General features: G+C 32.6%; 2 protein-coding genes across 5 annotated transcripts in view; one reads left to right on the top strand and one right to left on the bottom strand.

The window, feature by feature from the left end:
* Positions 1-373: 373 nt before the first annotated feature.
* Positions 374-1794, top strand: LOC118441319 (COMM domain-containing protein 8). The gene is made up of 5 exons (XM_035865543.2): positions 374-581; positions 712-824; positions 911-1072; positions 1213-1365; positions 1443-1794. The coding sequence occupies exons 2-5, from the start codon at positions 759-761 to the stop codon at positions 1599-1601; spliced, it is 540 nt and encodes a 179-aa protein (XP_035721436.1). The 5' UTR covers positions 374-581; positions 712-758; the 3' UTR covers positions 1602-1794.
* Positions 1795-5272: 3478 nt separating this feature from the next.
* LOC118441322 (uncharacterized) overlaps positions 5273-13785 on the bottom strand; it is a 92577-nt gene continuing 84064 nt past the window's right edge. For all 4 annotated transcript variants that reach the window (XM_035865546.2, XM_085660362.1, XM_085660361.1 and 1 more), the window contains 4 exons: positions 9014-11443; positions 6711-6890; positions 6064-6138; positions 5273-5971 (listed from right to left, as the gene is read on the bottom strand). In XM_035865546.2, the coding sequence (XP_035721439.2) occupies positions 5927-5971; positions 6064-6138; positions 6711-6890; positions 9014-11443 (2730 nt within the window). In that variant the 3' untranslated portion in view covers positions 5273-5926. The remainder of the gene's footprint in view (positions 5972-6063; positions 6139-6710; positions 6891-9013; positions 11444-13785) is intronic.

Below are 13785 nucleotides of genomic sequence, written 5' to 3'. Positions count from 1 at the left end.
TTATTTTTTCAGTAATTAATTTGAAAATTAATTAACGTGTATTACTATCATAAGTAAAAAAAAAAATATATATATATACGTTATATTAACGATGTAGTTTTCTTGTCCTTTTTTTTTCTTTTTTTTTTCCTTTTTTACTTTTTAACCTATACTTCGTAAGTTTTTCTTATTATATTTTATAATTGTTACGTAAAAAGAATGTACGATCGTTTATGTTAATCAATATTCGTAATATCTCGTGATATTTGAAATACAATTTTGAAAAAGAAATTTATTTTATTTAACAATTATTCCTTGGATAATTCAGATAGTTCAATATAATATAAAAGTTTTACCGCCAGTGGGCACGCAGGTAGATATGTTGGTGCGCCTGCTACAAACTGGCATTAATAAAATTATTTTTTGTTTCAATGACTTCCCTGCGATATCTGAATGTATAACCTTCGAACGGAATTAATTACAATTGACAATCTGTTAAATGTGATAAACAAATGTTAAAACAAAGTGATTGTATTCATTTATTTAAACGCATTTATAAAAAATATCATTTATCACATAATACGATTCATCTGTAACATAAGGTAATATTAATTATTATCCATTGATAATTTATATTATATTGTAAAACAAATGTATTTTTAATATTATTGTATATTATTATACTTGTCTTATTGTTTTTTTTTCTTTTTTTTTTTTTTTTTATTGATTTAGATGAAACGACACAAATATATTACAAAATGCTAAAGTATTGATTAAGGATGGACATGATTCAGTCTTTATATTCCAACTTAATCGATGAAGATAAGGGTGATGTGTTGAAAGAAGTTAGTAGTTTTTATTAATTTAATATATATTTTATTAAATGTAATATGTGTAGAACTGATTTCTCATATAAATATTTTGCTTGCAGTTATTACATGCGTGCATAGATGAAATTTGTGGACATCCAGGACCGTCTTATCACAAGTTCATGAATCGTATGAATTGGAGTAAAGAAGCATATGAAGATATTTATAAATTAATGATAATGCTTTTACGTAATCCAGCATGTTTATATTTGATGGAAGAAAAGGTATAAAATCATCACTGGCAATTATTATAGATCGAATTATCATTATACCCTTGTGGCATTTGTTTTACGTTAAATAATTATTTTAAGTTTTTATTTGCCTTTTTTTCTTCATTTTATTGAAGTTAATTCATTTTTTTTAGATGCCTCCAGAGTATCACGATCTTCCCGAATCAATTCAAAAAGATATTTTGAATTGTCTAAAAGTTAGACAAGAACAATTAACGCATGCCTTATTAATGGAACACTCCAAACAAAAATTACAAACTTTAGTTGACTTTGATTGGAGATTAAAAGTAATAAAATCTTTTATTATATCTCTTATATAATTAATTATTAAAGAGATTGTATATTGAAATGTTATAAATTACAGCTAGTCATGGGTACGAGTAAAATGGCATCGCTACGAGAACCTCTACTTCAATTAGATTTTATTGTTGAAGAAAAGGGAACACGACGTATCATTGACGTTGAAATGAACAAGGACGAATTAGATACGTTGATAACTACAATAGAAACAATAATACAATAATGTATTCTCTCGCGTTTTGTACAATAAAATTATTACGTTTGAAAAAAAAAAATATATATATACATACATATATATTTTAGAGAATTCTTTTGAAGGTTTTTATGTGGCTCACAAATGTAAGGAAAAAGAAAAAGAAAGCGCAAAAGAAAGAAAAAAAAAATAAAAATAAAAAAAAGGACGTTCAAAGGGATTTATGATTAAATATACATAATCGTACACTTGTTTCACAGTTTATTAGATTATAGATAAATGTAGAATAGTTTAGTTACTATCATAACTGTTGATCGAAGATACTGAAGACTGTAGGTTTTGTGGTTTTTGAAGCGTCTCCGGTGTAAAAAGTGTTATATTAATATAATTTTATTTTAATAGTATTCAAAAACGCAAAGATCTTTCTCCTCTCTTACATTAACGAGTCGACTCGATGTGCCGGAAGACGCCCCAAATCTATTTTAACAATCCATTTTGTTGTTACGCTGAGACACAGATTATTAGTCACGTTTAAAGAATTTCAAATGAAAATGCTAATACTCTCTCTCGTTGCCGAAATTTGTTCCGTTGAGAAAACCGGCTCAATTTCGTTGTAAATATCATTATGGACAATACTATTTTGATGAAATTCCATACGAATAAGGTTTACTATACAACTTTTAATTTTAACTTCTTGCCACCTCCTTCTCCTACTCTTTCTCCTTCTCCTCCTCGTTTTCCTCCTTTTTCTGCTCCTATTCCACCTCTTCTTCAATCTCTAATATTATTCTTGCTTCTTCCATCTACTACCCCTAGTCTTTCTCTCCCTACAACCCCCCCCCTTCCCCTTCCCCCCTCCCCTAAACTTCTCTCGTTCTTTATTTCTTATTCATTAATTATACTGTTCAAAAATCAATACCAACTTTTCTAACACTTGGAAATATTCTGATCGAGAGGCATAATATACATGGTATATGCACTTTTTCTTTCTTTTTATCTTTTCTTTTATTTTTGTTCGATTAGCTTTAAATGGTCTACACGCTACTGTCTTAATAAAAAAAGCTTTCGCATGTAAATTACTCTTTTTTTTTTTTTTCTTTCTTTCTTTTCTTTTCTTTTACTTCTGGGAGATCCGTATAAACGTAGAAATATTGTATGAAAAACTTGAAAAAGGTACCGTTCCTTCTTATTCTTTTCTTTTCTTTTCTTTTTTCTTGTCCTTTTCACATTTCTTTTTTATTTCTTCTTTTGTTTTTTTTTCCCATCCTAATATATCTCGGGGCGGTAAAATTGTGCACGCTTGTGTCTTGTTTATTGTAATTAGGCGATGACGATACTTTTAATGATTATCATAAAAATTACGAGAGATAGGCTTCATGTCGTAAATTCTTTTTCTCATTTAAAAAGAGAAATATCATTTATCGAACAAACACCGAATTTTTTTTTCCCTTCCGTTTTCTTCTTTTTTTTTTCGTTTTTTTTTTTTTTTTTTGTATTTATTACACGAACGTATTTTTTCCTATACGTCTAGATTAAATATCACTTACACTGTGTTTCGACTTTATTGTATAACGTTTCTTGTTTTTTTTTTCTTACTTAAAAGTTTGTGTATTCGTAGTGGTATGGTGATGATGATGGTGGTGGTGATGGTAGTGGTAGTGATGTGGTAGTGGTAGTGGTAGTGGTAGTGGTAGTGGTAGTGGTAGTGGTAGTGGTGGTGGTAGTGGTGGTGGTAGTGGCGGTGGCGGTGGCGGTGGCGGTGGCGGTAGTGGCTGTGGTGGCGGTGGCGGTGGCGGCGGTGAATGGTGAATGGTTGTAGGGTGATGGATGGTAAAGTACGAAAGTATCATCGTACTTATGTGCGTGTAAAAATGTTCTCTTGATAAATGTGTTTAGTTTTGTATATTTCATTGTTTTTTTTTCTTCCATTTATATATGCGTAAAATACAAGAGTAGTCGTGTGTTTTTCATTCTGCGCTTATCCAAACATCATAAAAATGTATATAATAGAAGTGTATAGTTCCTCGTTATATAACATAAAAAAGAAGAAAAAAACAAAAAACAAAAAAAAAAAAACAAACAAAAAAAAACAATTCTTGATCGTACAAATATATTTAAAGGAAAAACCAAAGACCGAAATTTAAAAAGAAAAGAAAAGAAAAGAAAAGAAAAAAAAAGAAAAGAAAAATCAAGAGGTCCGTGAAAGGAAACACGAGCAAAATAAAATAAAATAATAATAAAATAAAAAAAGATCTTTTTATATATATATGTATATCATCGACTGTCCTCCCTCTTAAGAGAAATTATTTTCTCTCGCGATACGAGCTTTTTTCTTTTTTCTTTTTTCCTCCTTTTTTTCCCCCCTTTTTTTTCTTTTCATATATTTTTATTTTCGTTTAAATCACTCGTGCGGTTTGTTTTTGCGTATTTGCGCTTCGACAACTTTTGGCTCATCCAAACCATTTTTCTCCTTTCTTTCTGTCTCATTGCTATCTTTTCTCTTCTTAGTTATTATTATTATTATTATTATTATTATTGTTATTATTAATATTATTATTATTATTATTATTATTCATTTCTTTTGCCAAGTGTTTTATTAGAGCCTGTAGCGGTCTTTTTGTTTTCCTTCGTCGTCGTATAATTAATAATGAAAGTAAAATCGTACACCATTATTATTATTATTATTATTATTATTATTATTATTATATTTTTTTTTCCACGTTTCTTCCTTGTATTTGTAATTCTTCCTTTCTTTTTTTATTTTTTTTTATTTTTTATTTTTTTTTTTTTTTAATTATTAGAGCATCGATCTCTTTCGCGCATTCTTTCGTTCCGCGACACACGCACACACTACTAAACAATTCTTACTTTCGACCCTTTTTTTTTTCTAATCTTACACGCACACCCCCTAGGGCCTCTCTCCTCTCGTCTTTCTCTTTTTCTATCAGTCTCCTTACTTTTTCTCGTCTATTCATCCTTCCATTCATGATCTCATACTCGTTTTCTCTCATAGAAATATAATAATGTTAATGTTAATGTTTACACGGGAGGGCACCAGCCATTTTTGAGTATTACCAACCGGATACAAATACGCTAAACGATAAAGATATTTGTCTATCGATAACGACGACAGTGACGATAATGGTAAATGATAATGATAATGATAATGATAATAATGACAATGACAATGATAACGACGACGACGACGACGACGACGACGGCGACGACGACGACGATGATTATGATGATGAATATGAATATGATGATAATGAAGACCTTGATAGATGACGATGACAGTTGACGGTGATCTTTGAAAGATTGATTTTCGTTCGCTCACATGCGCATTATTCTTTTTTTATTTTTTGTTATTTCTCGATAATTCTTTAATGATAATAACCATTTCTTTTATTGTTGTTGTTGTTGTTACTATTTTTGTTTAAATTCCTACACAGGAAGGCCAATCATTATTAACCACCTGCGGCTGGGCTCGGCCCGTGGTAAAAATGAATTCAATGATCCTTCGGTTACGAGCGACTGAGATACGCGCTGAACGAGATAGATGCGATTTTAATTTTAATTATTAATATTTTCCTTGTTGTTGTTATTCTTGTTGTTACTACTATTTCGTCTTCCTCTTATTTTTATTTGGAATCTCTTATTTTTAAGAAGAATCTCATAATCTGCGCACAAACGCGTATACATGGGTTTTTGGGGTGGTGGGTGGTGGTGGTGGTGGTGGTGGTAGTGGTTGTTGTGTTCTTTTTTTTGTTTTCTTTTAATTTATTTTTCAAAATCATCGTTTTCGTTCACTTACTCTTTCCCTTATTATATACCCTTTTTAGCGACCCTCGCTTTCTTCCTTTAAATAATGCAATCATTTTAGTCCCTTCTTTTGCGATGAATTCTTCCTTTTGTATCTTATATTTTTTTTTTCTTTTTTTTTTTATTCATCACCCTGCCGGCTTTTGTTTTCATCATAATAATTAATAGGCCTACTATTTAAAGTCTATAATGCTCATCTCTTTTCTTCTTCTCCTTCTTATTTTCGCGATATCGCGGTAACATCGCCATTCCCTTTCTTTCTTTCTGCCTATCTGTCCTTCCTTCCTTTCTTTCTTTCTTCCCTTCTTTCTTTCATCTTTCCCTTTTTTTATTTTCTTTATCTTGTTTATTTATTTATTTATTTCTTGCTTTATCTTTTTTTTTTTGTGTTGTTGCTCGTAACGAAAGAACGTTATTTTCTGGTTTAGTTTGCAGGAATGGTCCAAATATACATATCTATATAATATATTTTTTTGGTTTTAACGAGAGAAAAGAATTTTCTTCTTCCCAAGATAGAATTCGGTTAATGGCGTTTATTCGTTCATGTTGTTTTGGTGATGCGCGTCGGCAATTATTTCCTGAAATGAAAGAAAAAAGAAGAAAAAAAAAAGAAATTCGATTAGTATTCGTTCGACAATTACTATTACATATTCATGTTGATAAAGCTTACGTTCGTGTTGCATTCAATGGCTTCGTTAACCGCTGCTGCAACTGCTTTGTCACTAATGTCGATTTCCTCGATGGCCTACAATGTGTAATAGAACCAATGAATTTGTATTAATAATAATAATAATAATAATAATAATAATAATAATAATAATAATAATAATAATAACAGTAATAATAATAAAAAAAATAATAATAAATATAAAAGAAAAAAAAAAAAAAAGAACAAGAAAGCAACAATGTATTAGCTTAATAATGATCAGATGGCCCCTCGCTCAATAATCGTCATAAGATTTTTAAGATGCAAGTATTCGGGATTATTAGGCGATCATCATTTTTAATTATGATTACGAAATCATAAAGAAGAGTCAAGTATCGTGTTTACTCAACAGGACATGAGAAACAAACAGGTTCTGAAGAATCATATCCAGAAGTGGAGGAATTTTCTTCTTTAGAGTCAGCAGACAGTGGATAGTCCATCTATATATCTATGGTGACACCCACTTAAGTAATGAGTCATCCTATTCCCATAATCATACTCTCATGATTATCATCGATGTAGACAGCAAGTAGACTCTCTCTCTCTCTATCTTTCTGTCGAAATACGACGACAGAGCATAACATATGGTTCCCCCTAAATCATTGTTTTACCTTAGTGACCGAAGCAACATCTTCGGTAATGGCCGGTGCAGATGGCGGCGAAGCTGGAACTTCAATCGGGATGGCTGGTGGTGCCACCTTTGGAGCTTCCTCAACGTTACTTTCTGTCGTACCAACTTCATTAGTCACGGTGGTCTTTTCCACTACTGGGTTCTCGATTTCCGGAGTGCTCTGTAAAACATCATGTCCGACAGACACAATTAAAATATTCTTTTCCTGATTTGAAAAAAGGCGCGTTTCCTGTCTATGACCCAAAAAACCAAACATGCTTTTTATTTATTTATTTTTTTTTTTTTATTTTATTTATTTTAATACGATCAACGTAAGAACGTGAATCGATTCTGTCGAACCATTTCGAATTAAAAAAATAAAAAAAAAAAGAAGAAAAAAAAATAAGAAAAAAGAAAAAAAAAAGAAAAAAGGAAAACAAAAGATAAAAGAAGTAAGAAAAAATAAATGTAAAATTAACAATAATAAATATCCTATAATTTTGATTAGATATTTTCTTTTCCCTGTTGAATGTTTCAACGCAAAGAAATTGATAAAGCAGATATAAATGACAGGACAGAATCGTTCACCATGCTTCGAGCAGCTCAAAGAACATGTGTGAACCTCGTTTGAGAAATCCCGAGAATAATAATAAGAAAAAAGAGAGAGAGAGAGAGAGAGAGAGAGAAAAAAATAACTCTGCATGCGGCATATACAAGATGCTTCTAATGAAACGCAATGGATGCAATTACGCGAAAAGAATAATATAATCCGATGGATGTACGATCGTATCTATCGAATAAAAATGATAAATAAAAAAGAACAAAAAAAAAAATAAACAAAAAAAGGGAGATAGAAAGAATAGACAAAATAAAAAAAAAAAAAGAATAAAAAAATAAAAATAAAAAAATACATTTTATCATTAACGAAGGCCGCTCCTTCGAAGCGCCAGTTTTCTACTGATCTAAATGAATTAATGAATAAAATAAGATCACGTCTATCAATGAGTTCCACTCTATTTTAAAAAACTTATCTAATATTCGAGCGAACTATATGTCATAACATATTAGTGATAATAACAAATTTAGCAAAAATGATGAAGTTTCTAACAAGAAACTGATTTGCTGTTATGCTTAAGATTTCTATATATATATATGTCTATCTATAGATCTATTTATATATATATATATATATATATATATATATATATAATGTATTTACATACACATGATAATAATACCGAGCTCTACAATATTGGCTCTACTATTTTTAGCGTATTTTGAATTTTAAATGTAAAGCCAGGTTAATAATAATATACCGTGTCAAGAAAACCAAGAGGCAAACAACGCAAGGGTTTCTTTTTAGGTAATAATTTGGTAATATGGTGTAGGGGGGAAGGATGCTATTGTTGGAGATTTGACCATATAAAACAGGGTGGATAATCAGGGATTATCAAAGGGAATAAAAGAAGTAATTTCTCATTTTATTGATTGTGTTTTTGGTAGGATAAAGGATAAACATTTGACGAGACCCTCGACATAGACACTTAAGGATAAGAGGGATTGTTTTTGGGATATGATCGATCCATCGCAAGAAGAAAGGATTTATGGCTAAAGCAAAATGGATAAACCTTTTTTATTAGAAACAAAAGATTACCAGAGTAAGTAATTAAGTAAGTGAGTGAGTGAGTGAGTAAGTATGAAGAAAGTAAGAATTTTCTGGAGATGACGAAATACGTAAACGTGCAAAGAAAAACCCTCTTTTTTTTGGAGATGCAGTCGTCAGGTATCATAATTTTGTCCTCTTCGTCGAGAAAATGTGATTGAGATATTGGATATGAGAGATATATCGTCAAGGAAGATTTTATAACACAGCGGGATATATCAATTTCGACCACAAGAGAGAAAGAGAGAAAGAGCGGGGAGACAGACAAAGATATATATATATATCTATATATATATATATATATATATATATATATATATATATATATATATATATGTAGAAAAAGGTTTGGAATGAGTAAGAAAGATTTTTGGATATAACAGTTATACTTATTAAGATAAGGAGAAATTTGAAGGAATAACTGTAATGATGGTCATCGATATATATGTGCATATATATATATAATAATATATATATTTATATACATATTTATCGAATATCTATACGACAAGAGACAAGAAGAGATTGTGGTGGTGCGAACCGTAACGACGAGAGATATACTTGGTAACGAGCGAGCACTGCCAAAATGTAATTTGGCTGGCCCGAATTCATGCCAGGAGGTTGTGTCGCATGTTAGTCACCTGGTGGTTCTCCTGGAAGGCAGTTGAGACATCGTCGTTCAACGATCGACACGATAAGGTTTCCTTCTGGTTTTCCGTCTCCGCCAGGGATTGGGCTAACCTCTCCTTCAACTCAACTTCTGAATCATTGTACGAATTGAGGCTCTGAGACACCGACTCCGTCTTCAAATCTCGATCGGTCTGGTCGTCGTGCAACAATGTTTGCGAGCAATCGTTTGTGGCTGTTGTAGTGCTAGACACGATACTTGTACTGGATCGATTACTTGGACTTGGACTTGGACTTGTGATTGACGATTGGACGATTTCTGTTATGTTACTGGACGTTTGACTAACGTTACATCGAGGCGAGGAAGGAGGAGATTTTGTTGTAAGTTCATTTGGTGGTGGTAATGGGAACTCAGAAGATTCACTTTGAAGTCGACAAGAAGTATCTTCCTCTTTGGTAGAAATGGAGGAAGAAGGAGGAGGAGGAGGAGTAGGTGAGGAAGATGGTGGTGATGGTGGTGGTGTGGTAATTCTCGTAATAGTAGTATGGGACGGACTCTGTCTTTCCGTGGGAACGTTTGTCGTTACTATTGTGTCTTTTTGTGAACTCAAGAAGAGTTCATTGGCATTTGTTAGGTCCTTTAAAGATTCATTTGCTTGTACTTCACTTAATTGCTCGTTGGAAGCGACTTCGGTAATGGTAGTTGATGTTAATGATGATGGCGGTGGCGGTGGTGGTGGTAACAGATGTGGTTGTTCAGGTATTAGTTCATCTAAGAATTCTTTTGTTTCTGATATCGGTAAAGAGACTGAACAACTATTGACTTCAGCTATTTCGATTATATTTTTTTCTTCATCCGCAAGTTTTTCGACTACAGTTATCTTTTCCGTTATAGACTGATCAACGAGTTCCACATCAACATCTTCAGGGATAGAAGAGACATTTAATTTGTTCATTTCTTCTACAAGAAGATCTTTGACTGGCAAGGTTGTATCTGATAATATCGGTTCTGCTTCGATTTTCTCTTCGTTTGGTTCGATTACTTCAACGGAGTCTGTAGTTTTTACCTCAGCTACCATTTCTTCGATTATCTCAGCGACTTCTTCTTCTACTTCTTCACAAGGTATGACTACTGCTGGTTTTGCTTCGACAATAATGTGTTCGTTACATGTTCCTTCAGGATTTGAAATCACATTGGACGGATTTGAATCATCCTCGACATCTTCCAAAATGATTATCTTGTTGTCCTCCTTGATGATATCCTCCTTGCACGATGGTGTCTCGATAATAACCTCCTTGGCATCTTCGATGAATTTATTGGCTTGTTCATCCGGCGCTTGTTCATCTGGTACTTTTTCAGGTTTGCTAACAATTTCAACATTTTCCTGTGTCGTTTCTACCTTTGTTACGTTAGTCTCTAATTTCTCAGTCGTTTTGATGTCCTCAATAATATTATCGGAAGTGCATTTAGAAATATCTTCGACATTAGTCGCTTCATTTTCCAACATTTTTGAATCAGTCTTAACAGTTTCGAGTTTGGAGTGAAAATTAGTCTTATCGGGTTCCGTCAGTATAGGAACAGTCTCATCAGTCTTGTTTACGATACCTACAGGTTCGTCTTTTGTAAGCAATAGAGCGGAATCTACGTCAACAGGAATTATTATCTTTTCAATGGTTGTTGATTCAAGGTTCGAGAGAATTGGAGATGATTGTTCGAGTGGATCATTGTTAGAAACGCGAGCGGACAATGACAATTCAGGAACGTCTTCTAGAGGGTCTTGGTGTAAAATTGTTGGTAATGTGGAATTAACTTCAGTCGTAACGTCCTTATCTACAACAGGTTCAACAGGCAATTCTAAAGCCTTAGCTAAAGCCGTAACAGTGACAGCCGTCGCCGCTGCCTGCTGAGCTTGTTGTAAGGGCGACGGTTCGATCGGAGTTGGTGGAGGGCTCGATGGGAGTTGGGATGGGAGATCCTCACTGGTTTTCCTCTCAATGATAGACGGCGTATCGACTGGCTGGACTCGGAAGACGGAGACTTTTATTGAGTCCGCTAAGGACTGACCACCGTCTGGACTGACCTCGACTACTTTTTTCTCTGCCTCGACTTTTTCGACCTCCTCTTTCTTATCCTCTAGAGGGACGGGAGTAGGGGCAGAGGGAGTAGGTTCCTCTTTCTTTTCCTCGGCTACCGGGCTGGTTGCTGGTGGTGTCGTCGTTGCTGTTGTTGGTGCTGCTGTTTCTGGTGTCGTCGCTGCCGCCGCTGTCGACGCCGTTGTCGTCGTCGTTGTCGTCGTTGTCGTTGCTGATGCTGCTCCTGATTCTTCTGTAGCCTCTACTGCGGATGTCAATGGTGTACTGCTAGTTTCGTTCTCCGAAGGACTGCTTACGGCAGATTTGTCTTCCGCTGAACTGCTAGCTGCATGCTCTCCATCTTCACCGCCCTAAAACAATTTGATTGTTCTTTTTTTAGATATATTCATATTGTATAAACATTTTTTTAATTGTAATTATCAATAAGAATGATTAAATATTTTTAATCGAAAAATCGTATTTATCTATATCACCGAGGTTTCATAACTCATTATGATAATCCTAAGAAGATTAAAATAATAAATTTGATTAAAATAATTTGTGTTTATTCGTGTTTAAACGTCGCCAATGATAAACCGATAGAAATTGCATTAGCTTTCAAGGGAATAGAAAATCGATTGCAAGCAGATCAATGCCCAAGGCGATTCGGGATATATCTTTTCTAACACGCTTGTTCGTCGGTGAAGACTTTGGCTCGTCACCAAAAGGAAAAAGGAACTCTATTGAAAGTTGGAATGTGGCCAGGGAATCATTCGTGTGTGCTAAAAAAAGATAGATTGATTGATAGATAGATAGATAGAGAGAGATATATAGAGAGAGATAGAGATAGAGATAGAGATAGAGATAGTGATAGAGATAGAGAGATAGAGAGGGAGAGAGAGAGAGAGAGAGAGAAAGAGAGAGACCATTGTCCGTAACAAGTAGAAAAATAAACTTCCGGTTAACCTATCACCTTTTTGTTACGAAGTTCAGCTAAAAGATGTATTGTTTCGTAACTTGGGTGTTATTACAATTGATTTAAACTTTTGGAAACTAAGAAGATTTCAAGAACAAATTGTTAACGTTAGAAAGTGATTTCATGTCAATAGTATTTCTATTTTTTTTATTATTATTATTATTATTATTTTTCTTCCATTCACTCATATAGATTTTATAACTGTCGAAAATAGTCGACAATTTTTATTAACGTCTATTTTTTTTTTTTTTTTTTTTTTTGTTATTTCAATGTTTTACAGATCGAAATTGCGAAAGGACATTTATCCGGTTCGTCGGAGCGTGTCCGACGATAATATTGCAACGCGTAAACGAAGAGAACGGTAGAAAAGCTATGTGTTTTTCTTTTTTGTTATTTTTTTTATTTGTTTGTAAATATATATGATGTATACAATCATGCTTATCATCGATTTGAGATATATAATATATATGTACGACTGTAATGATGATTACGTTGAATGCTCTAAAGAAAAAAAGAAGAAAAAGAAGTTTTAAAAAAATATGCAGATAGGAAACGTCGGATTTATAGAAAATTATTCAAATTTCTTGTCAATTATTCGTCTATAGCGTTAAATAATAATCGCATTCGAGTCATTAAATGTTTTTTTTTTTTTTTTAATGGATAAGAAGGTTGGTTTTTTTAACCAATAAGACGCAATAATTTCTTATATATTATTTTCCCTATTTTTTTTCATTGTCTAATTTGTTTGAAAAAATTTTATTATATCGAGTGCTATCATACTCGTTATAAAAGTCATTATATATTATTTGGTTACAAAGGCGGCCATAATGGCTGTCATAAAATTTTGCCGTGGCTTTTAAGCGGGTAATTTAATTGCACGATAATGGTGAATAAATTTATATCTTTGATAGAACGAAACAAAAGAATGAGTATCGAAGGAATAAAAGGTAAAACAAAATTGAATTGTTGGAAGATTATAAACAATATTAATCGATTAAACTGTTCTCTCATTAGTATCTGCTTAAAAAAAAAAATGCAAGAAGAAAAACAGGAACATAAAAACAAGAAAAGAAAAGAAAAGAAAAACAAGAGAAGGAAGAAGAAAAAAGAGAGAAGAACGATGAAATGTGAACTTTCGAGTCCGACGTCTTTCCCGTTCTATTTTTGGGGTGTTCAACGCATACTCTCTCTACCACTACCACTATATTACAACCGGCTGGCTTTTGCGTTGAGCTTTGCCTTGCCTCGAGCTTTTATACTTTCACCGTGTAGCTTACTCGTGCTAAGTTACACCTTGGTATTGTTCTTCTTACTTACTATTTCTGTACTCTCGAGGAGTGTGCGTGTGTGCTTTTTGCCATTGTTATTTTATATATTAATAATAATGTTCAAACATAATAAGCTTTTTTTCTTATTTTTTTTTTTTTTTAATAATTTCGACAAACACGAATAAAATCGGATTATTATAATCCTTATGTCCTATTAAATATCATAAAATAAATATTAAAAAAAAAAATAAAAAAAATAAAAAAATAAAAAAAAAAAAATATCTAATTAATTTAAATTAGATTCTCGTTTAAATGAATTAGATTCTAAAATGGCGTATAATAGAATCACGTTCTAAATTTAATCTCGCGTTTGACAATGATTCCTCGAGGCGATATATATTGTTAGTGCGTGCCAACATTTTTTAGACTATTAATTGTACGAGTTAAAAGAACATGGCGCCTGTGTTGA

This window comes from Vespa mandarinia, chromosome 11 (assembly GCF_050613455.1).
Source record: "Vespa mandarinia isolate Hongniang chromosome 11, ASM5061345v1, whole genome shotgun sequence".
NCBI classification, from domain to species: domain Eukaryota; kingdom Metazoa; phylum Arthropoda; class Insecta; order Hymenoptera; family Vespidae; genus Vespa; species Vespa mandarinia.
The sequence above is the reverse complement of the archived record's forward strand: the minus strand, read 5'-3'. Positions and strand labels throughout refer to the sequence as shown.

Coding starts and splice junctions, on each gene's coding strand:
- LOC118441319 (XM_035865543.2), top strand. CDS start 759: ATGGACATGATTCAGTCTTTATATTCCAACTTAATCGATGAAGATAAG. Junction 1,073..1,212: donor TATATTTGATGGAAGAAAAG/GTATAAAATCAT, acceptor CATTTTTTTTAG/ATGCCTCCAGAGTATCACGA. Junction 1,366..1,442: donor ACTTTGATTGGAGATTAAAA/GTAATAAAATCT, acceptor TATAAATTACAG/CTAGTCATGGGTACGAGTAA.